This window comes from Anolis carolinensis, unplaced genomic scaffold (genome assembly GCF_035594765.1).
Source record: "Anolis carolinensis isolate JA03-04 unplaced genomic scaffold, rAnoCar3.1.pri scaffold_8, whole genome shotgun sequence".
Taxonomy (NCBI): domain Eukaryota; kingdom Metazoa; phylum Chordata; class Lepidosauria; order Squamata; family Dactyloidae; genus Anolis; species Anolis carolinensis.
In genome coordinates, this window is record NW_026943819.1 from 30,006,224 (window position 1) to 30,028,454 (window position 22,231).

General features: G+C 40.0%; 1 protein-coding gene across 1 annotated transcript; it reads left to right on the forward strand.

Moving 5' to 3' along the window:
* The first annotated feature begins 278 nt into the window (after positions 1–278).
* On the forward strand, positions 279–21,628 carry tsr1 (TSR1 ribosome maturation factor). Its single transcript, XM_062961204.1, has 15 exons — positions 279–472; positions 2,153–2,256; positions 2,660–2,876; positions 3,241–3,375; positions 5,099–5,520; positions 8,384–8,543; positions 10,286–10,452; positions 11,654–11,856; positions 13,266–13,428; positions 14,579–14,689; positions 15,530–15,662; positions 17,545–17,661; positions 19,034–19,174; positions 19,451–19,525; positions 21,245–21,628. Exons 1-15 carry the CDS (start codon positions 364–366, stop codon positions 21,418–21,420), a joined length of 2,433 nt encoding a protein of 810 aa, XP_062817274.1. The 5' UTR covers positions 279–363; the 3' UTR covers positions 21,421–21,628.
* The last annotated feature ends 603 nt before the right edge of the window (positions 21,629–22,231 follow it).

Below are 22,231 nucleotides of genomic sequence, written 5' to 3' on the forward strand. Positions count from 1 at the left end.
TATAAAAAGGCACACAAACCGCTCTACTAATGTGCGCATGCGTGACTCCTTCCCTCTCGCCCTCTGGAAAACAAAGCCTAGAACGCAAATTGCGATTCCGAGTTGCGCATGCGTGGTTCCGTCTACCTATAAAAAAGCCCACAAACCGCTCTTCTAATGTGCGCATGCGTGGCTCCTTCCCTCTCGCCCTCTGGAAAAGAAAGCATACAACGCAAATTGCGATTCCGAATTGCGCATGCGTGCTTCCTTCCAATTCGGAGCGCATGCGCCCTGCGGAAAAGCGGCCAAGCTAGCGGTTTGGGCCGGAAACAGGAAGTGAGTTTTTTTTTCCTCCCCTCTCACGGAGTCGGCACGTGAGCGGCGATGGCGAAGGAGGCCGGAGGAGGAAGGCACCGAGCGGGGCTCCTGAAGCAGCAAAACAAGCCGCACAAGGCCGGGAAGCACCGCGGGAGCAACGCCCGGAGGCAGGCCGGTGAGGGCAGGATAGGCCGGGAAAGGGGGCGTGGCGTATGCAGATATATGCAAAACAGACACGTGTTCGTGCATTTTCCCCTCAGTAAATGTCCCTCATGGAGGAAATCAATATACAGTAAAGTCTCACTTATCCAAAATAAACGGGCCGGCAGAACATTGGATAAGCGAATATGTTGGATAATAAGGAGGGATTAAGAAAAAAGCCTATTAAACATAAAATTACATGTTGCTTTTACAAATTAAGCACCAAAACATCATGTTTAACAACAAACTGACAGAAAAAGAGTTCAATACACAGTAATGTTATGCAGTAATTACTGTATTTACGAATTTAGGAACAAAACATTGCAACATTTACTACAAAAAACATTGACTACTAAAAGGCAGACTGCCTTGGATAATACAGAACATTGGATAAGTGAAGCTTGGATAAGTGAGACTCTACTATATATATGTGTGTGTGTGTGTGTATATATACACACACACACAGTAGAGTCTCACTTATCCAAGCTAAACGGACCAGCAGAAGCTTGGATAAGCGAATATCTTGGATAATAAGGAGGGATTAAGGAAAAGCCTATTAAACATAAAATTAGGTTATGATTTTACAAATTAAGCACCAAACATGTTATACTGTATTTACAAATTTAGCACCAAAATATCACAATATATTGAAAACATTGACTACAAAAATGGCTTGGATAATCCAGAGGCATGGATAAGTGAGACTCTACTGTACAGTAATTACAACATAACATTGCTGCGTATTGAACTACTTTTTTTGTCAAATTTGTTGTATAACATGATGTTTTGGTGCTTAATTTGTAAAATCAACCTAATTTGATGTTTAATAGGCTTTTCCTTAATCCCTCCTTATTATCCAAGATATTCGCTTATCCAAGCTTCTGCCGGCCCTTTTAGCTTGGATAAGTGAGACTCTACTGTATATAATTGGTGTGTCATTATTAGGCCAAAGTGAGGTGTATGGTAATTTAACATTAATTTATGCTGGTCGTGTTATGTTTACAATGATAATAATAAAATACGTTTATTTATATCCCGCCACCATCTCCCCCGGAGGGGACTCAGGGCGGCTCACAGAAATATCAGATACAAAACAAAACAATGTACAGTACATCAATAAACAATAACATACACCAATTATAATATTTAAACATTAACCAAAAAAGAAACAAACTTACTAAAAACATAGAATTAAAAACAGTGAGGTTGTCATGGTAGATTAGCAAAATGCACATTGGACTCTTTCTGGAAAAACCTGGCTATTTCAATGTGCTTTCGATTTAATCGGCACATCTCTACCTCACCTATAGCTTTGCACTGATTCATGCCTCTTCTTACCAACGGCCTTTATACACCGATTTTATGCCTTGCCCCAACTCACGGTACTGGTCATTGTTTGGATTATAGTATTACGTTGTTCGATGTTTTTATATATTTTATGTATTAATTAATTTTGTAATGTAATTTTATGCTATGGATCATTGCTGTTTTTAGGGCTTGGTCCCCATTGGGGTGATGGGGTGGAATATAAGAATTATGTTATTATTATTATTATGTTATGCTAATAATAATAATATGTTATACTAGTGGAGCCTCCCGTGGCTCAGCATGTTAAGTAGAGAGTGCCTTTCAAGCTGTCTTTCCTCTTTCTCAGGCCGCATCCCTGCCAAGACCCTCAGCCAGCAGCAACGCCGCGCATTGGCCAAGTTGGACCGCAAGAACCGGGCCTGGCAGCTCCGCCAGCAGCGAAGAGAGGCTGTAAGTCATTGATATTGGTGAATAAATTGGGTTGCTGTGCTGCGACCTTTTGGTCTGCAACTTCAGCAGCTCAGCAGTTTAACACGCTGCACCACCGGGGGCTTTGAATAATAATAATAATAATAAGAATAATAATAATAATAATGAATTTTCTAGTGGGAACATTAATAACATTGCAAAAGACTCTGGTTTCAATCTTGAATAATAATAATAATGAATTTTCTAGTGGGAACATGAATAACATTGCAAATTTATTTATTTATTTATTAGACTTGTATACCACTACTCCCAGTTTGGCTCGGAGCGGTTTACAGAAATAGATTAAAACCATACACTTAGCTTTAAAATAACAATAAAAACAATAAAAGCAACAATAAAAACAGACATAGCTCTTTCCTCGCAGGTGTTAGAAGAGAAGCGGAACCTGGGCCGCAAGGATGGGCCTCCGCACCTGGTGGTGGTGGTGCCGCTGCATGCCAGCGTTGCCGCCCAGAGCGCCTTGGGCTTGTTCCAGAGCGATGGGGCCTCCGCCGTATGCCGAACCGAGGGGGGGCCACAAGGCTACGCTTTGCTCTGCCCCCGATTCAAGCTGCGGTGGCGTTTTGTGGTAGCTGACACAGGTGAGGAGGAGACAGCTTTTGCACATGTGCAGTTCTTTTTAAAGTAATGAGCAGGGGCTATTTTTTATTTTTAATTGACAGGTGCTCACCCCGCCACAGGCCGGAACCGTTTAGCACTTTATAGGCTAAAGCCAGCACTTGTATTGAAAACATTGACTACAAAAACATTGGCTACTAACAAATTGACTACAAATAAAGATAGAATTGCATAAAATGAACTTACAGTAACAACATTGTCGAAAATTAAATCCGTAAAATGTTCAGTCCTTGCTTCCTAGAGAAACAGTTGTGGATCTGGGTGGGAGGCAGACTGCGTTGGATAAGCGAATGTTGGATAAGTGAGATTACTGTCCTTATCTTCCAGGGAACCTTCATACTGTGCTGGACCTGGCCAAGGTGGCCGACACGCTCCTTTTCCTGCTGGACCCCACGGAGGGCTGGGACGCGGCCGGGGATCTCTGCCTCTCCTGCATCTTTGCCCAGGGCCTCCCCAGTTACGGTGAGTGTTGCGCCAAAGAAGGCTGGGAAGGCAGGGCTGTTCCTACTTTCCTGGCCAGGCAGGTGCCAATCCTAAAACCTGAGATGTTGAGGAAGAGGTGGGACATGCCTTTTAGGAACCGTCAGCAAAAGCAGCAATTTTTTGTCACATTAATGGTTTGATTTCTATGACTACAGCCTGCCCACCACAATCTATTTTTTAACATGGGAGAAAACTTCATTTCTTGAGTGTGACTCTTGAGTCAGTTTCCGCTTTATTTATTTATAATAATAATAATGATTTTATTTTTGTACCCCGCCACCATCTCCCCAGTCAAAAGCATTGGGTCACCTTAAAGAATCATGTCAAAAGCATTGGGTCACCTTATACAATCCCGCTGGAGGACCTTGAAATTCCTAGAGGAAAATTTGTAATCAAATCCGCAAAAGTCCAAACCTACAAATGTGAAAGGGAAAACTATATTTCAGAGATCTGACAACTAAATGAACGGTTAAAATTTAAAATACAATTAAAATCCCATCTCTTCTGGCAGGCCTACCCAGCACACCTTAAACCAGGAATTTTGAATTTACATTCTATTGCTACTGTATTTTAATCTTTGTTCAATGCTTTTAAAAAATAATTTTATTAATTATTTAACACAAACAAACTAATATACAATAAGTAAACGTACATTCAAAAGTCTCTGGAGTACAGTTTCATTGCTCATAGATCCAAGTGAAGAGTTTTATCATGTGTCTTCAGGAGTGATCTGTCTGTTATTCCTAGTAGGAATACTTCTGGGTGCATGGGTATTTTTAGCTTTAATATTTTTTTCAGTGGTTTTATGGTCCATTTTTTTTACTTTTTTGCAAAACCATCAAATATGGAAAAAGGATCCTGTTGCTTGTTTACATTTCCAAAAAGTATTTTTCAATTGTGGCTAAATTTCGGCTGTTTTAACAGGTGTCATATATGATTAATAAAATTAAAATCTTCAAAAGCTAATCACTTCTGGAAAACTTCTGCAAAATGCTCTATGTGTTCTAATAATGAGTCTATAAATAAATAATAAAGAGTACTTCTTTATGTTTTAAAAGCGTATGGCACTTTATCACTGTTATTCATTTCCATGATACAGCACTTTATGAAACCTGTCCCCACTGGTTTGCTTTTAATTACTCTGATTTTATCTGCTTGGATTTAAATGGGCCTGAATATTTTGCACAAGATTTCCCTAGCCTAAAATAATACATTTTAATATATTGGTTTTATGGTTCCCATCCCCTTGATCTGGTCATGTAAGTGTGATTTATTGTTAAAATTGTACTATTTTACTTTGTTTAATAATGTGTATTATGTTGTTATGTAATGTTTGTGTTTGCTTTTATGACTGTAAACCGCCCTGAGTCCCATCTGGGAGATAGGGCGGTATATAAATAAAGTTTTTATTATTATTATTATTATTATTATTATTATTATTATTATTATGTATTGTCCATTATTTTATTTTGTGTATTGTTGAAATGCTTTAAGTTTTTGTCAAATATGCTGTGTCGTTGTTTTGGGCTTGTCCCTATTGTGAGCCGCCCTGAGTCCCTTTGGGGAGATGGGGTGAGATATAAAAATAAAGTTTATTATTCCTATTATTACCCCGCTCCAAACAATTTCTCGTGACCCTTGGAGCCCCTGGTGGCGCAGCGGATTAAACCTTGGGCCCCAACCGATTCTTTCTTCCCTCCAGGCCTCGCCGTCCAGGGCCTGTCTGGGCAGCCGCCAAAGAAGCAAAGCGAGTGCCGGAAAAAGCTGAGCAAAGCCACGGAGAAGCGCTTCCCCGGAGCCAGGCTCTTTGCCCTCGACACGGAGCAGGAGTCGGCCTCGCTCCTCCAGCACCTGGCCGGGCAGAAGCAGCGGCACCTGGCCTTCCGGGACCGGCGCCCGCACCTGATGGCGGAGGCGGCCCAGTTTGTGCCCGGCCCCGAGAGTCCCTCGGTGGGCACCCTGAAGGTGTCTGGATACCTGCGGGGCCGGCGCCTGAATGTCAACGCCGTGGTGCACATCGCAGGGCACGGGGACTTCCTCATGAGCCAGATGGACGCCCCCCCAGAGCCCTTTGCCCTGAACCCCAGAGTCACCAAAGGGCCACCAAGGAGCATCGAAGACCAGGTGGGCTCTTCTTTAAAAATGTTTATAATAGATACTGCTAATATTGTTGGAATTCAACCCCACACAGCCCAAGTTTGCAGTCCTCAATGAGGAGCAGTTAGTTAGGTTTAGGCTGAGGGAATCCCTTCCCCCCCGGCTCCTGAATGTCAGTTGGATTCACAGTTGGCCATGTTGAGTCTGTGTGGCAAGTGTGGGGTTCAGAGGGCTCTTAGATTGCAGGTGAACTATACATCCCAGTCCCTACAATTCCTCTAAATCAGTGATTCCCAAAGTGGGCGCTACCGCCCCCTGGTGGGCGCTGCAGCAATCCAGGGGAGCAGAGATGGCCACAGGTATATACAGTAGAGTCTCACTTATCCAACATAAACGGGCCGGCAGAATGTTGGATAAGCGAATATGTTGGATAATAAGGAGGCATTAAGGAAAAGCCTATTAAACATCAAATTAGGTTATGATTTTACAAATTAAGCACCAAAACATCATGTTATACAACAAAATTGACAGAAAAAGTAGTTCAATACGAAATAATGCTATGTAGTAATTACTGTATTTACGAATTTAGCACCAAAATATCACGATTTATTGAAAACATCGACTACAAAAATGCGTTGGATAATCCAGAACGTTGGATAAGCGAGTGTTGGATAAGTGAGACTCTACTGTATATCTTTCTGTTTAATTGCTATTAAATTTAAAAAATATATAATTTCCAGGGTGCTGAGTAATATTTTTTCTGGAAAGGGGGCGGTAGGCCAAATAATTTTGAGAACCACTGCTCTAAATCATGGTGAATTCTGTCAGAGTAATTTAAGTAGCGCAGCAGCAGTTGGATGGAGTCAGTGGAACGCTGAACGAAGAGACATCAGAGACGATGGTAAAACTATATACAAGTTTTACTGAAAGCAGTAATAATCAAGACAAACAGACTTGCAGACAATGGACACAGGACTTGACTCTCAGCAGACAGCACTCGACTCAGCACAGAACTGAATGCAATCAGTAATGCACACACACTTGTGTCTGGACACTCCCCAGTTCCAGCCACACATCAAGGTCATCACAGCTTCTTAGTAATTAACTCTTTCCAGACTATGTTACACTCTGGATGATGCAATCAGTATGCAATACAGGCAAGACACAAATTTCATTTAAACACTACCAATACACAAATCCCAAATTAACAAATTCTCCCCAAACCTCCAGTCTATTCAATTGCTGATCAATTCATCTGTTTGCTGTGTGCCATAGGAAAGAGTAGGAAAGGGTTAAGGGAAAGGCAATGGGCAGGATCATGCAAATGTACAGGGAAAGGGTGTGCTCACTGTAACCTGCAATGTCCTCGGAGAGAATGAATTGGTGGATCCATCGCACTGGGAACTAGAGCTTGAGTGTGGAGGCCAGAGGCTCTCTGTGTGAATAGACACCCCTGCCACATACACACATGCAGATTTTCACTTTTATTATATGTATAGATATTTATTCATAACCCTCTTTATCTTCCCAAAGGGGACTCAAAGCTGCTTGACATAAAAGCACTGGTGTCCAATTTTAAATATACAAATATACAAACATTAAAACTGAATTAAACAAAAAAGGGATTTTAAAAAATATGTTCATATCCATCAAACATATTCAAAGTTAAAAACCATAGCATCAGTTGGCATTATAACTCTATCCTGAATTTTATTAGGTCCCTTTTATTCTGGTATTTTAAGTGATGATGTTATTTTTATATTGCTGCTGCAGCCCCCCCCCCCCCCCCCCACCAATGAAGTCGACTGAATTGTACTTGGTGGTTGATTGATTTACTGCTCTATTAACTCTTGTTTTATTTTCTTACTGTGTTTTATTATTTTTTTGTATATTGTTCAATGTATTTCTGCTGTTGTTTTTGTAAATTGTGCTAGTTGGGCCTTGCCCCATATGAGCCGCCCCGAGTCCCCGTGGGGAGATGGTGGCGGGGTATAAAGTTTTATTTTATTATTATTATTATTATTATTATTATTATTATTATTATTATCCTCTGATTAGAATAGGAAAGGATTATGGGAGAGGCAGTGGGCGGCGTCATGCAAATTCCACTCCAATTGAGAGAGTAAGAAACACTGGGATGTCTGTGGCGGAGGAAAAACAGAAACTCTAGGATGAAATTGTCCCTGTAGGAAAGTCTTGGCTTGGGTGGTGGTCAGGATGGTGTTTGTGGAGGACATGGGCAGGCTCTTGGACATGTTCACGGTGCTCGCCATAACTTACAATGTCATTGGAGGGAGGGCCATTGGTGCCTCCTTAGTAGTGGGAGATACAGCTATTTGTGGAAGTGGACACCCCAGCCACACACATACATACACAATTTCACTTTTATGAAAGGTAGAGAGGTTGGCTCCCTCTCTACCTTCCTTCAGGAAACAACTGAAGACTTGGATGTTTCGGCAGGCCTTTGGAGATACAGTCATTCATTAATCAGCCCCAGAGGGTTTTTAATAATCTATCCCGTTTTTATTACGATTTTACCATTTATGTGTTTTAAATGCAATTTTTTATCCTGTATTTTTGTTTTAATTAGTATATTGTATTACTGTTTTATCTTTTTATAGTGTGATTTGTATTATGTTGCTTATGTTTTATTCTATGTTGTTTGGGCCTCTGCCCCATGTAAGCTGCCCCAGTCCCCACGGGGAGATGGTGGCGGGGTATAAATAAAGTATTATTATTATTATTATTATGTGTCTGGATTAAGAAAGAAGAGAAGACAAAACAAATGATGCAGCTCACATTTTCTTCCGTATCATGACTCGGTAAGCTCCATAGTCTTTCTCCTCCAAACCTTCTCCCATTGTTTTGTGTGTCTCTTTTGGGTCCTTAGGATGAGTTGGTGGACGGAGCAGCCGAGATGGAGGAGGAGGTGAAGGTGCTGAGCAAGGCCGACCCCAGCAAGCAGGAGCCGCTCCAGGCGGAAGCCGTGCCGGACCCCATGGAGGGCGAGCAGACCTGGCCCACCGAGGAGGAGCTCAAGGAGGCCCAAGGTCAGTAGATAAGGAGTCCTGGGGTCTTGGTTTCTTCCCGTTTGCTGGGCTGTGCTTGGAGTTGGATCTGGTCTAAGTCAGTCTCCAGCTCTCGGGGTAACAGTTTTGTAGGAGGCACCCATGCTCTCTTTACAGACTTCTTGGGTTTTGGATGAATGAATGAATGTAGACTATTTCTATCCCACCCTATCTATCTACCACTATATTGCAATATTATTAGTACTATTACATGCAATATAAATATACAATTATAAGAGTGTATTATTATTACTATATTGTATTACATTATAATGTTATCAGTATTACGAATCCATGAATTCAACCCATGATTTTAACATTTTATTTTTGTATGTTGATCTTTTATGACTGTTTTTATCGATGTTGATGTTTTATTGTTGATTGATTTGCTTATTGTTTTGCATTTGCTTTTATACTGTTGTGTCTGGGCATGGCCCCATGTAAGCCGCCCCGAGTCCCTTCGGGGAGATGGGGCGGGGTATAAGAATAAAATTTTTATTTTTTTTAATTATTATTATTATTATTATATTGTTATGTCTGGGCATGGCCCCATGTAAGCCGCCCCGAGTCCCTTCGGGGAGATGGGGTGGGGTATAAGAATAAAGTTATATATATATTATATTATATATCTCTCCAGAGGGGACTCAGAGTAGCTTACAACAAATAGAAAGGCAAACATTCAATGCCGTATAACAATTCAAAAGACTCTAAGTCAAAAGGTAAACCCAGTTTACCTCTACGCAAGCAGCAAGGACATTTGGGCAATGAAACACAGACCAACAAATAATGATAATAATAACAACAACTTTATTCTTATATCCCGCCCCATCTCCCTGAAGGAACTCAAGGCGGCTCACATGGGGACCAAGCCCAGCAATACACAATAAAATACAATCACATAAATACATTTAAAACATAAATCTTTCTCCCTCCCGGACCCACCGCTGTTTCTCTAGCAGTAGCGCGCAGCGGGCCAACGCACCCAACAACAACGCAAGTGTTTAATGTATTTGTCCATTGTTTTATTTTGTGTATTGTTGGAATGTTTTAAGTTTATGTTAAATATGTTGTTGTTGTTCGGGCTTGTCCCTGTTGTGAGCCGCCCCAAGTCCCTTCGGGGAGATGGGGCGGGATATTAAAATAAAGTTTATTATTTATTATTATTAAGTGCAGCCATGCTCCCAAACAAGTGACAGACTTGTTGTAAAACATGATGTTTTGGTTCTTAGTTTGTACAATCATAACATAGTAAGTAAATAAGTAAGTAAAAGTTTATTTGTATACCGCCCTCTCTCCCGAAAGGGACTCAGGGCGGTTTCCAATATAAAATCAGCATAAAACATTGTACAATAAAACACTGAAAACACTATAAAATGCTATAAGAATTAGAAACAAAAACAAAACATAACAATTGACTAAAACAATCACATAAGCAGAAGGAATATAATCACTCAAATAACATGAATCTGCAAAGAAAGAGGGAAAAAAGACCAAAGGACATATTTTGACATTTAATAGGTTTTTCCTTAATCCCTCCTTATTGTCCAATATTTTCGCTTCTCCAACGTTCTGCCAGCCCGTTTATGTTGGATAAGCGAGACTCTACTGTACTTGGAAGCAGGCTGGAGTATAATGTCAATCTGGCTAAAGAAAGGCCGGTTTTGATGCTTTGTGTGCATGTGTTTTGGTGCTAAGTGATTCCTTTCCCATGCAAACATCGGCAGATTCGCTTCAACGGAGCAAGAAGATCTCCAGGAAGGTCCCGAAAGGCACATCTGCCTACCAGGCTGCCTGGATCCTGGATGAGGAGGAATTACAGAATGGCAGTGAGGACGAAGAGGAGGAAGAAGAGGATGACCACAACGATTTAATGGAAGAGGCTTTCTCCCAGGTAATGTACCATATATACTCGAAAATAAGCAGAGTTTTTCAGCCCTTTTTTTGAGCTGAAAAGGCCTCCCTTGGTTTATAACGGGGTCAAGACTTAGGTTATGATTTTACAAATTAAGCACCAAAGCATCATGTTATACAACAAATTTGACAGAAAAAGTAGTTCAATACGCAGTAATGCTATGTAGTAATTACTGTATTTACGAATTTAGCACCAAAGTATCACAATGTATTGAAAACATTGACTACAAAAATGCGTTGGATAATCCAGAACGTTGGATAAGCAAATGTTGGATAAGTGAGACTCTACTTTAATATTATAATTTATTGTATATGCATATAATATTAATAATACAACATAATAATATTAATTATATATTATATAATACATGTAATATTATTAATAATATTACAATATATAAATATAGTACAATATGGTAATTTATTGCCAGCATTGTGCTATGCTAATAATATAATATTGTATGTAAATTTAATTTGTAAGCTGCTCTGAATCCCCTTTGGGGTGAGAAGGGCGGGATATACATGTATTAAATAAATAAATCTATCTATCTAAATACATTAATTTTATATATGAACTTTCCCCTCATATGTTTGCAGGTCTTTGCAAATCCTATATACATATAGATACCCAGAGATTTCCATGTATTTATTTACATGGAAGCCTGCTTCTTCTTCCTTAGGACATCAATTCACATCTTTATATATGGTGGTGGTTGTTTGACATTACTGTTGTATAAACCTTTGTTTTAATTTCTGTTTTATTATCTTCTTGTGTTTTAAACTGTGTATATTGTTGGTGTATTGGCGCTGTTACTTTTGTAACATTGTGAGCCGCCCCGAGTCCCCACGGGGAGATGGTGGCGGGGTATAAATAAAGTTTTATTATTATTATTATATGACTCTCATCTTTCTTTCTCTCAACCTTCTCTTCCTTAGTCTAAACAGACCCAGCTCTTTAAGACACTCCTCAGAGGGAGTATTTGTGGTCTCCAGACCTTTGATCCTTTTAGTTGCCCTCTGGACACTTCCCACCTTGTCAATAACTCTTGATAGATTTTTTTTTATCTTCCATGGTTTTACATATCCATTGTTAATGTAGACACATGTCCCCATTGATAGGGAGCTGGTGCTGTATTGTTCTTCCAGTCTCTCCAAATTGTTTATATGTTCTCATGCGCCAGGATGGGAGCAGTGAGGAGGAGGAGGAGGAGGAGTCCGGCAGCGAGGAAGAAGAGTGTGAGACCATGACTCTTCCAGAGGCCGAGGAGGAAGAGGAGGAGATGGAGGAAGAGGAGGCCATGCTGGAGAAGTACCGGCAGGAGCGGCAGCAGGAGATGTTCCCCGACGAGGTGGACACCCCTCGGGACGTGGCCGCACGCGTCCGGTAAGAGACCCTCACTTTCCTACAAGAAGGCTAGGAGGAGCAAGTATATTTACACCAGTGTGCTGCATTTAGGGTTGGAAAGAAAGGAGGATAGAAAAGGAGCAAGGCTGTCAGAAGCTAAGGTCTCAGAGTGTGTGTATTACGAGGGCTATCCACAAAGTAAATTACGTTTTGGAATTAAAAATTAACAAAACCACAGACCACTGACTACAAGGCAGCCTGAGCCCTGACACAGGCACAATGAATGGAAGACCTTCTCACAGCCACACCTGAGGCACAACAAGTGGACAGATTCTGGTCAAAGAACATTTAGTATAATGCCAAGTTCTTAACTTTGTGGTTTTTCTATACATTATAACTGTGTTCTCAATTTGCTTCTGTTTTTTAATTGTATGTTCTTATTGTATTGTTAGCTGCTTTGAGTCTCAACTCAAATAAATATAAATAAGCACAATAATAATAATAATAATCATCATCATCATCAGCTGATGACCCAAAATGCAGACTGTGCAAGGAAGCTGACGAAACCATTGATCCTATCCTTGTGTGTTGTACGAGGGCTATCCACAAAGTAAATTACGTTTTGGAATTAATAATTAACAACGTATAGGAAAAAATATTTATTATATACATTTGAAAGGCACACTGCAATAGTACTTTTAAACATAGTCCCCATTCAAAATTAGGCACGTTTCATAACGATTAGTAAGTTTTGAAAGTTATTACCCTCAGCGCTTTCCCGCCGCTGCTCTGAAGAATGTGGGATCCGTGCTATTGCAGGGTAATAACTAAATAATAATAATATTATTAATATTATATGTATACACAATATATTATAATTATTATATATTATTGTAAATTATATTGTGTGTATATATGTATGTGTGTGTGTGTATATATATATATACTAGCTGTGCCCGGCCACGCGTTGCTGTGGCAAAGTGGTGGTGGTATTGGTTAAAAATTGTTGTGTAATTTTTATTTGACGTTATTTGTATTTTTTAATTAATTTTATCGTAAGTTATCTTTTTATTTATTATATTTTATTATTTTCTTGTATTCTTTTTAGTTATTTTCTGTTATTATAGTATTTTATTGTATTAATTTTTTAGTGTTTTTAATTTTTTTTAGTGTTTTTAATTTTTTTATTGGGTTGCTAGGAGACCAAGTTGGAGGAGCTTAGCCTTCTAACTGGCAGCAATTGGCTAAAAGCAATTATTCCTCTCCCTCTAATTAGGACTTTATTTTTCTTTTCTTTTTGTTGTATCAACCTAGAGGCGTGGATGATGGGTTGTGTTGTCAAATTTCGAGGTTGGGGGGCCTGTAGTTTTGTTGTTTTGTGGGTCGCCGTGATGCCATCACTCTTTTATATATATAGATATATATATGTATACCTTTTTGGCTGGTAGGTTCCAGAAGTACCGAGGTCTGAAGAGCTTCCGGACCTCGCCGTGGGACCCCAAAGAGAACCTGCCCATGGACTACGCCCGGATCTTCCAGTTCAGAGACTTCTCCCGGTCCAGGAAACACGTCTTCCGGCAGACGGAGAAAGAGGAAGGCGACGGAGCCGAGGTGAGGCCTTGTCGTCATCTCCGTTTGGCTCAGATATTTTCCCCTTTTGCACCTCCATTGGCAACTCCAGTGTCCTGGCTTTCTAGAACAGGCATGGGAAAAACTCCACGTGTGATAGATAAATAGGACGTTTGGTTTGAATGTATGCCTTGTTATGATGTGTTTATTATGTTTTGAACTGTGCTTCAAGTTGTTGTGTGTTGTTTTGACAATTGACTGTTTTGGCATAAATGTTGGAAACCACCCTGAGTCCTCTTGAGATAGAGCAGTATAAAAAGTTTTATTATTATATTATATTATTGTATGAAAGAAGAACGAGTGAGGCCTAACTGGGCTGAAGACACAATTCTAAAATATGGAGGCCTGGAAAGGAGTCTTGTTAACACTTCCTTAAGTGATGCTGGTTTGTGTTGACTTTCTGGTCTCTTCCAAGTTGTGCTTTTGAGTTGAAAATGCATTAGTATATGCTAGTGGGCCACTCTCTTTCAGGTAACCCAAAGAGAGAGACATACAATCGTATGTTTTAATTTTTCATTTGTGCGTTTTCGGTATTTGATGTTTTTGTATGTATACTCTTTTGCATTTGTAAGCCGCCCTGAGTCCCTGCGGGGAGATAGAGGCGGGGTACAAGAATAAAACTATTATTATTATTATTATTATTATTATTATTTTATGACCACAGCAAATAAGATAGACATGCTGGATTTCGTATCACAAAATCACAAGTCGAACACTTCCCAAGCGTCTAGGACTGTGTGATGTATTTTCGGATGATGCGTGCAGATCCCAGTAGGGTGGCCTTTTGCAGTTGGCAGATCGTAATTTTGTCAATGTCTATTGTTTCCAAATGCCAGCTGAGATCTTTTGGCATGGCACCCAATGTGCCCATCACCACCGGGACCACCTGCACTGGTTTCTGCCAGAGTCTTTGAAGTTCCATTATTATTATTATTATTATTATTATTATTATTATTATTATTATTATTATTATTATACAGAGGCCTGGGATGGGTTCTGCAGCAGACACAGGTTACGTTACATAGTGCTCTTTGCTCCTGTTTTCCATGCTGTAATACGCCTCCAAATGTCCTGAGATGCCTGTTGGCAAGCTCTCCTTGCTCACTCCTTCCGTCGCTCTGACTTTCCTCAGGTCGGGTGGTACGTCACGCTCCACATTTGCCACGTGCCCCTCGCCGTCATGAAGAGCTTCCAGCAAGGGGGCCCCTTAGTGCTCTTCGCGTTGCTTCCCTATGAGCAGAAGGTGAGTCTGATGGGGACACTTCACCCCTTGCTTTTGAAAGCAGAAACCTTATTGTGCCTGGAAGCCACCATGATATTGAATAGTTGTTTGAATAAATGTATTATAATCAACAGATCAGACAAAACGAGTAGAACCAGACAGAGAGTATCAATAACAAGACCACATAAAAACAAACACTATTAAATACAGGTACAAATTCCCCCAAGTCTATGATGTCATTTGTTGTTACTGTTATCATCGGATTCTGATCTGCTAGCAATGACCTCAAACTATGATTTTTGGATGGCGTGATTTTATATCTCATATAATGTTGTTAAGTGTTAATATGTATTAATTTTTAACTCAATCTATTTTAAGCTTAATTTGTATATATTAATGGCCTTGAATGGTTGCCATGGGTAAGCCACCTTGAGTAGTTGGATGGAAGCAGTGGAACGCAGAACGAAGAGACACTCAGAGATGTTGGTAAAACTATTTGCAAAATTTTACTGTATGCAGCAATAATCAACACAAACAGACTTGCTGACGACAGACGAACACAGGGCTGCTCTGTTCTCCAACAGAACTTGACTCGAACTCTAGGCAGACAGAACTCAACTAAACAGAACTGAACTGATGCAATCGTTATGCGCACACACTTGTGTCTGGATACTCCCTAGTTCCAGCCACACATCAAGGTCATCCTAGCTTCTTGGCAATTAACTCTTTCCACACTATGGTACATTCTGGATGATACAATCAGTTGCAATACAAGCATGGCACAAATTGCATTTAAACACTATCAATACACTAATCCCACATTAACACCTGACCCTCGCGCTTTTCGCTTTGTGCCTGCAGATGTCTGTGCTGAACCTCTTGGTGAGGCGCCATCCCGGCTACAGCGAGCCCATCCGCTCCAAGGAGGAAGTGATCGTCCACTGCGGGTTCCGCCGCTTCCGGGCCTCGCCGCTCTACTCGCAGCACAGCACAGGTGGGAGAGGCCGGATTTATTGATCGAGAACAGGCCTGGGCCAAGGTGGGCCCTCCAGGGGCTTTGGACTTCAACTCCTACAGTTCCTAACAGACGGTTCCTAATTGGTTCTGTTTTATGACAGAAGCAATTAGTGATGGCATTTATAACCATGTTACAGCTTCTATATACTGTATATACTCGAGTATAAGCCTAGTTTTTCAGCTTTTTCACTGAAAAAACCCCCTTTGGCTTATACTCGGGTGAGGGTCCTGGTTGGCTTATATTTGGTTCAGCTTATACTTGAGAATATATGGTACATTTATTATTTTTCTCTGTTATTATTGGTATTATTACATTTATTATTTTTCTCTATTATTGTTGCTACTATTACATTTATTTTACTCTTTTTTATTATTATTATTAATACATTTATTATTTCACTCTATTATTATTATGTTTATTATTTTAGTCTATTACTACATGTATTATTTTCCTGTATTTATTTTTATTATTACATGTATTATTTTTCTCTATTATTATTGGTATTATTACATTTATTGTTTTCTCTATTATTGTTGCTACTATTACATTTATTTTGCTCTATTATTATTATTATAGTTATTATTTTACTCTATTACTACATGCATTATTTTCCTGTATTTATTATTATTATTATTACATGTATTATTTTAATCTATTTATTACTACATGTATTATTTTCCTGTATTTATTATTATTATTATTACATGTATTACTTCATTATTATTAAAAGGATACATAAGCACATTTACATTGAAGAAGTTGAGAATAATGATTTAATCGGAGTTGAACAATCTTATCTTAAATTAGAGCTTTATGTAAACATTCAAAAGCATTTAACCTACGGATGCCTCAATTAATGTAATTTTATTGGTATCTGTTTTTATTTCTGAAATTTACCACCCTCGTCTTATAATGGAGTCAATGTTTTCCCAGTTTTTTTGTAGTAAAATTAGGTGCCTCGGGTCGGCTTATACTTGAGTATATACGGTATATAAAAATGTATATAATGTAGATGCGCCTCCCCATGGGGTGCTCTAAGGTGCATGCAATATACATCTACAGTAGAGTCTCACTTATCCAACGTTCTGGATTATCCAACATATTTTTGTAGTCAATGTTTTCAATATATCATGATATTTTGGTTCTACATTCATAAATACAGTAATTACTACATAGCATTAATGTGTAATGAACTACTTTTTCTGTCAAATTTGTTGTATAACATGATGTTTTGGTGCTTAATTTGTAAAATCATAACCTATTTTGATGTTTAATAGTCTTTTTCTTAATCTCTCTTTTTTATCCAACATATTCACTTATCCGACGTTCTGCTGGCCCGTTTATGTTGGATAAGTGAGACTCTACCGTATATATATTAAAAAATGTAATGTGGCGTTTACTATGGAGTAAACAACAAAACCACTGGACCAAATCACACCAAATTTGGCCACAAAAGACATAGTCATCCAAAATATGTCTTTCAAGCAAAAAAAAACCTAGAAAATAATAACAATATTAGTAGTAGTGTCTAAGAAGGGCTACCAAAGGACTACCAAAGTGGTCCAAGGTCCATAAGAAGAGAGCTGGGTCTCTTTAAATCAGAGAAGAGAAGGTTGAGAGATGGGGCACGAGAACCGTGTTTAAATATTTGAAGAGATGTCTCATTGAGGAGAAAGGACAAAGCTTGTTTTCTGCTGATCTAGAAACCTGAGTGCAGTAGAGTCCAATGGAGTCTTTTAATGAGAGGGACTTGGATGGTGTCTTTCTGGGGTGGACTAGATGGCCCTTGGGGGTCCCTTCGGATTCTGTGATTCCATGGAAACAACGTGGCTCGTAAACAAGCTCTTCTCCCCTTTAGGAGACAAGCACAAGCTGGAGCCCTTCCTCCGTGCCGATGCCGCCGCCGTGGCCTCCCTCTACGGACCCATCACGTTCCCTCCGGCTTCTGTGTTGCTCTTCAAACAGGAGAAAGAAGGTGAGTGTGGGGTTGGGCTTTGTGGCAGGCTCCCGGTTGTGAGGCCGGGCTGTGGCGCAGGCTGGTGAGCAACCAGCTGCAACAAATCACTCTGACCAAGAGGCCAGCTCGGAGCCTGCGTTGGTCTCTGTCTCTGTTCTGTGTTAAGGCATTGAATGTTTATTTATTTATTATTTATTTACAGCATTTATATTCCGCCCTTCTTTCTCACCCCGAAGGGGACTCAGGGCGGATCACATTACACATATAGGCAAACATTCAATGCCTTTTAACATAGAACAAAGACAAGACAAACATAGGCTCCGAGCGGGCCTCGAACTCATGACCTCCTGGTCAGAGTGATTCGTTGCAGCTGGTTGCAGCTGGCTTGCTCTCCAGCCTGTGCCACAGCCCGGGCCCAATGTTTGCCTTATATGTGTAATGTGATCCGCCCTGAGTCCCCTTTGGGGTGAGAAAGAAGGGCGGAATATAAATACTGTAAATAAATAAATAAAATAAAATCCAAAGGCCTAGTTGCCCATAGGTTGTATGGCTGTGGGTTTTAAATTTAAGCACAGGCTCTCATTCTATGCTATCATTCATATGTATGTATATATTTGTGTGTGGTATATGTATGTGTGTGTATGTATGATATATATGTGTGTGTGTGTGTATAGCTATATCTATATATATAAAAGGGTAATGAAATTTTGGCCTAGGACAAAACAACAAAACTACACATCCCAGAAACACTAAACTTGGCAGCACAACCCCTCATCCATGCCTCTACGTTCATACAACCAAAAGAAAAGAAAAATAAAGTCCTAATTAGATGGAGAGGAATAATTGTTTTTATCCAATTGCTGCCAGTTAGAAGGCTAAGCTCCGCCCACTTGGTCTCCTAGCAACCCACTCAGCCCAGTGGACAGGCAGAGTTAGGCCTCACTTAGGCCTCTTCCACACTGCCTATAAAATACAGATTATCTTATTTTAACTGGATTATATGCCAGTGTAGACTCAAGGCCCTTCCACACAGCTCTATAACCCATTTATAATCTTATATTATCTGCTTTGAACTGGATTATCTTGAGTCCACATTGCCATATAATCCACTTCAGTGTGCATTTTATAGAGGTGTGTAGAAGGGGCCTCATATAATCCAGTTCTAAGCAGATAATATAAGATTATAAATCTACAGTAGAGTCTCACTTATCCAACATAAACAGGCCGGCACCTTGACCCTTGACCTTAACTACCACCAATTCCTCAATACTTTATTTCCCATACCACCAGACTTCGCCACAGCAACGCGTGGCCGGGCACAGCTAGTAGAAGATATGAGAATGATGTTGTGGTCAGTATTGTTGTTGACCCAGCGGTGTCTCCTCTCCAGGGCCGCACAGCCTCCTGGCCACCGGCTCCCTGCTCAGCGTCGACCCCGACCGGCTGGTCATCAAGCGGATCGTGCTCAGCGGCCACCCGTTCAAAATCCACCGCAAGATGGCCGTGGTGCGCTACATGTTCTTCAACAGAGGTGGGCTTTGCGTCGAGGGAGACCCTGGACCCCCAAATACAGTCCAGGCCGCCCCCAAGTTATAAATATCCGACTTTCCAATGACTCCTAATTAAACAGAGACTGGATGGCCATCTGTTGAGAGGGTTTGGATGGTGTCGTCCTGCTTAGAAGAGGGTGGGACTGGACGGCCCTTGGGGCCACGTCTAACTCGAGGTCCCTTAAACTGAACCCTGGGGTGGGAAGCGGGGTGCACGATGCCCAAGGAGGCAACTCATGTTTGCTCTTTCCTTGCAGAGGATGTGACGTGGTTCAAGCCGGTGGAGCTGCGCACCAAGTGGGGCAGGCGAGGGCACATCAAGGAACCTCTGGGTAAGTGGGGCAGGCGGTGGGTGTCGGATCCTCTTCTCCCAGTTGTGCTGTGGGTCAGTCTTCCATCGAAAAAGCACCAAGACACGCTCGTAGATTCCAACAGATTTTATTGTACCGAATGCCAGAACCTTCTCTTTGGCCCACATATATAGGGGCTCCCACATACCAGAGGGTCATTGAAGTTTTATGGCTGACCCATTTTATGGCTGGCATCTGTTCCTTGTCAGCCGACCAGAGATGTCAAGGACATAAGTGTTTCTTTTTTTTTTTTTGGGGGGGGGGGGGGTTAATGTTTAAATATTATGATTTGTGTATGTTATTGTTTATTGATGTACTGTACATTGTTTTGTTTTGTATCTGATATTTCCGTGAGCTGCACGAGTCCCCTCCGGGGGAGATGGTGGCAGGATATAAATAAACTTACATTATTATTATTATTATTATTATTATTATTTCCCCCAAAGTTCAACAGCTACTCATTGTCACAGTTCTCATCTGCACCTTTTAATTACAGTTCCTGAGTGTAGTTGTTTTCCAGGCCTCAATGTTTTAGAATTGTGTCTTCATCGCAATTAGGCCTCATCCATACACTTTTCATACAATTCCATTCAAACCATACATCGTATATTTTTATGCATCACATCTGGATTTCTCATTGTCACTTTTCACGACACAGTTGATCGAGTCTTCACCTCCTTTATTTATTTATTTATTTATTTATGTATTTACTACATTTCTATCCCGCCCTTCTCACCTCAAAGGGGACTTAGAGCGGCTTACAAATTAAATTTACATACAATATTATATTATTAGCATAGCACAATAGTGGCAATAAATTACCATATTGTACTATATCTATAAATTGCAATATTATTAATAATATTACATGTAATATATAATATATAATTGATATTATAATATTGTATTATTAGTATTATATCGTATTACAAAATACTGTATATACTCGAGCATAAGCTGACCCGAATATAAGCCAAGGCACCTAATTTTACCAACCAAAAACTGGGAAAACATTGACTCCAGTATAAGCCGAGGGTGGGAAATTTCAGAAATAAAAATGGATACCAATAAAATTATATTAATTGAGGCTTCAGTAGGTTAAATGTTTTTGAATATTTACATCAAGCTCTAATTTAAGACAAGACTGTACAACTCTGATCAAATCATTATTTTCATCTTCTTCAATGTAAATGTGCTTATGTATCCTTTTAATAATAGAATAAAATAATACATGTAATAATAATAATAAATACAGGAAAATAATTCATGTAATAATAATAAGATCTGAGTGAAATAATAAATGTATTAATAATAAAAATAGAGTAAAATAAATGTAATAGTAGCAACAATAATAGAGTAAAATAATAAATGTAATAATACCAATATTAATAAAGAAAAATAATACATGTACCATATCTTCTCAAGTATAAGCTGACCCAAATATAAGCCAACCAGGACCCTCACCTGAGTATAAGCCGAGGGGGGCTTTTTCAGTCTTTAAAAAAGGGCTGAAAAACTAGGTTTATACTCGAGTATGCATATACAATATATTATAATATTATATATTATTGGTCTCCATAATGCCCGTTTCAGGTTTTTTGGGATGGTGTCTCCAGTCTTGCTAGACCTTTAGACCCCAGCCAAACCCAGTCGTAGAATTTCATTCATTCATTCATTTGTCTCTCCCTCTCTTCCTGCCAGGGACCCACGGCCACATGAAGTGCCAGTTTGACGGGCAGCTGAAGTCTCAGGACACCGTCCTCATGACCCTCTACAAGCGGGTCTTCCCCAAGTGGACCTTCGACCCGTTTGTGCCGGAGCCGCGCCAGAGAAACGCAAGCTCCTTGCCTTGCGAAGAGGAGGAGGACATGGCCTGAAAATATCCTTTCCAAGAGATGCCTTTGCCTTTATTTATTGACAATCTAACTCCCAGGGAGAAGGGATAAGCTGGGGACCAGTTCATCCCAGTAGGGACTGGTTGCTATGAAAGACGGCACCACGACGTCTTGGATACTAAGCAACCTCTTGCGGGGTTTGGATTCAAAGGAGCGGCGTTATCTCCGCTTAATAAAACCCTGAACTCCATTTCTTTCTGGCGTTACGGTGCCTTAAGTCAATAAATGCAGGTTTATTTCACCGACACGGGATCTACCGTATATACTCGAGTATAAGCTGACCCGAATATAAGCCGAGGCACCTAATTTTACCACAAAAAACCTGGGAAAATATTGACTCAAGTATAAGCCGAGAGTGGTAAATTTCAGAAATAAAAATAGATACAGTAGAGTCTCACTTACCCAAGCTAAACGGGCCGGCAGAAGCTTGGATAAGCGAATATCTTGGATAATAAGGAGGAATTAAGGAAAAGCCTATTAAATATCAAATTAGGTTATGATTTTACAAATTAAGCACCAAAACATCATGTGATACAACAAATTTGACAGAAAAAGTAGTTCAATACGCAGTAATGCTATGTTGTAATTACTGTATTTACGAATTTAGCACCAAGATATCACGATATATTGAAAACATTGACTACAAAAATGGCTTGGATAATCCAGAAGCTTGGATAAGCGAGGCTTGGATAAGTGAGACTCTACTGTACCAATAAAATTACATTAATTGAGGCATCAGTAGGTTAAATGTTTTTGAATATTTACATCAAGCTCTAATTTAAGATAAGACTGT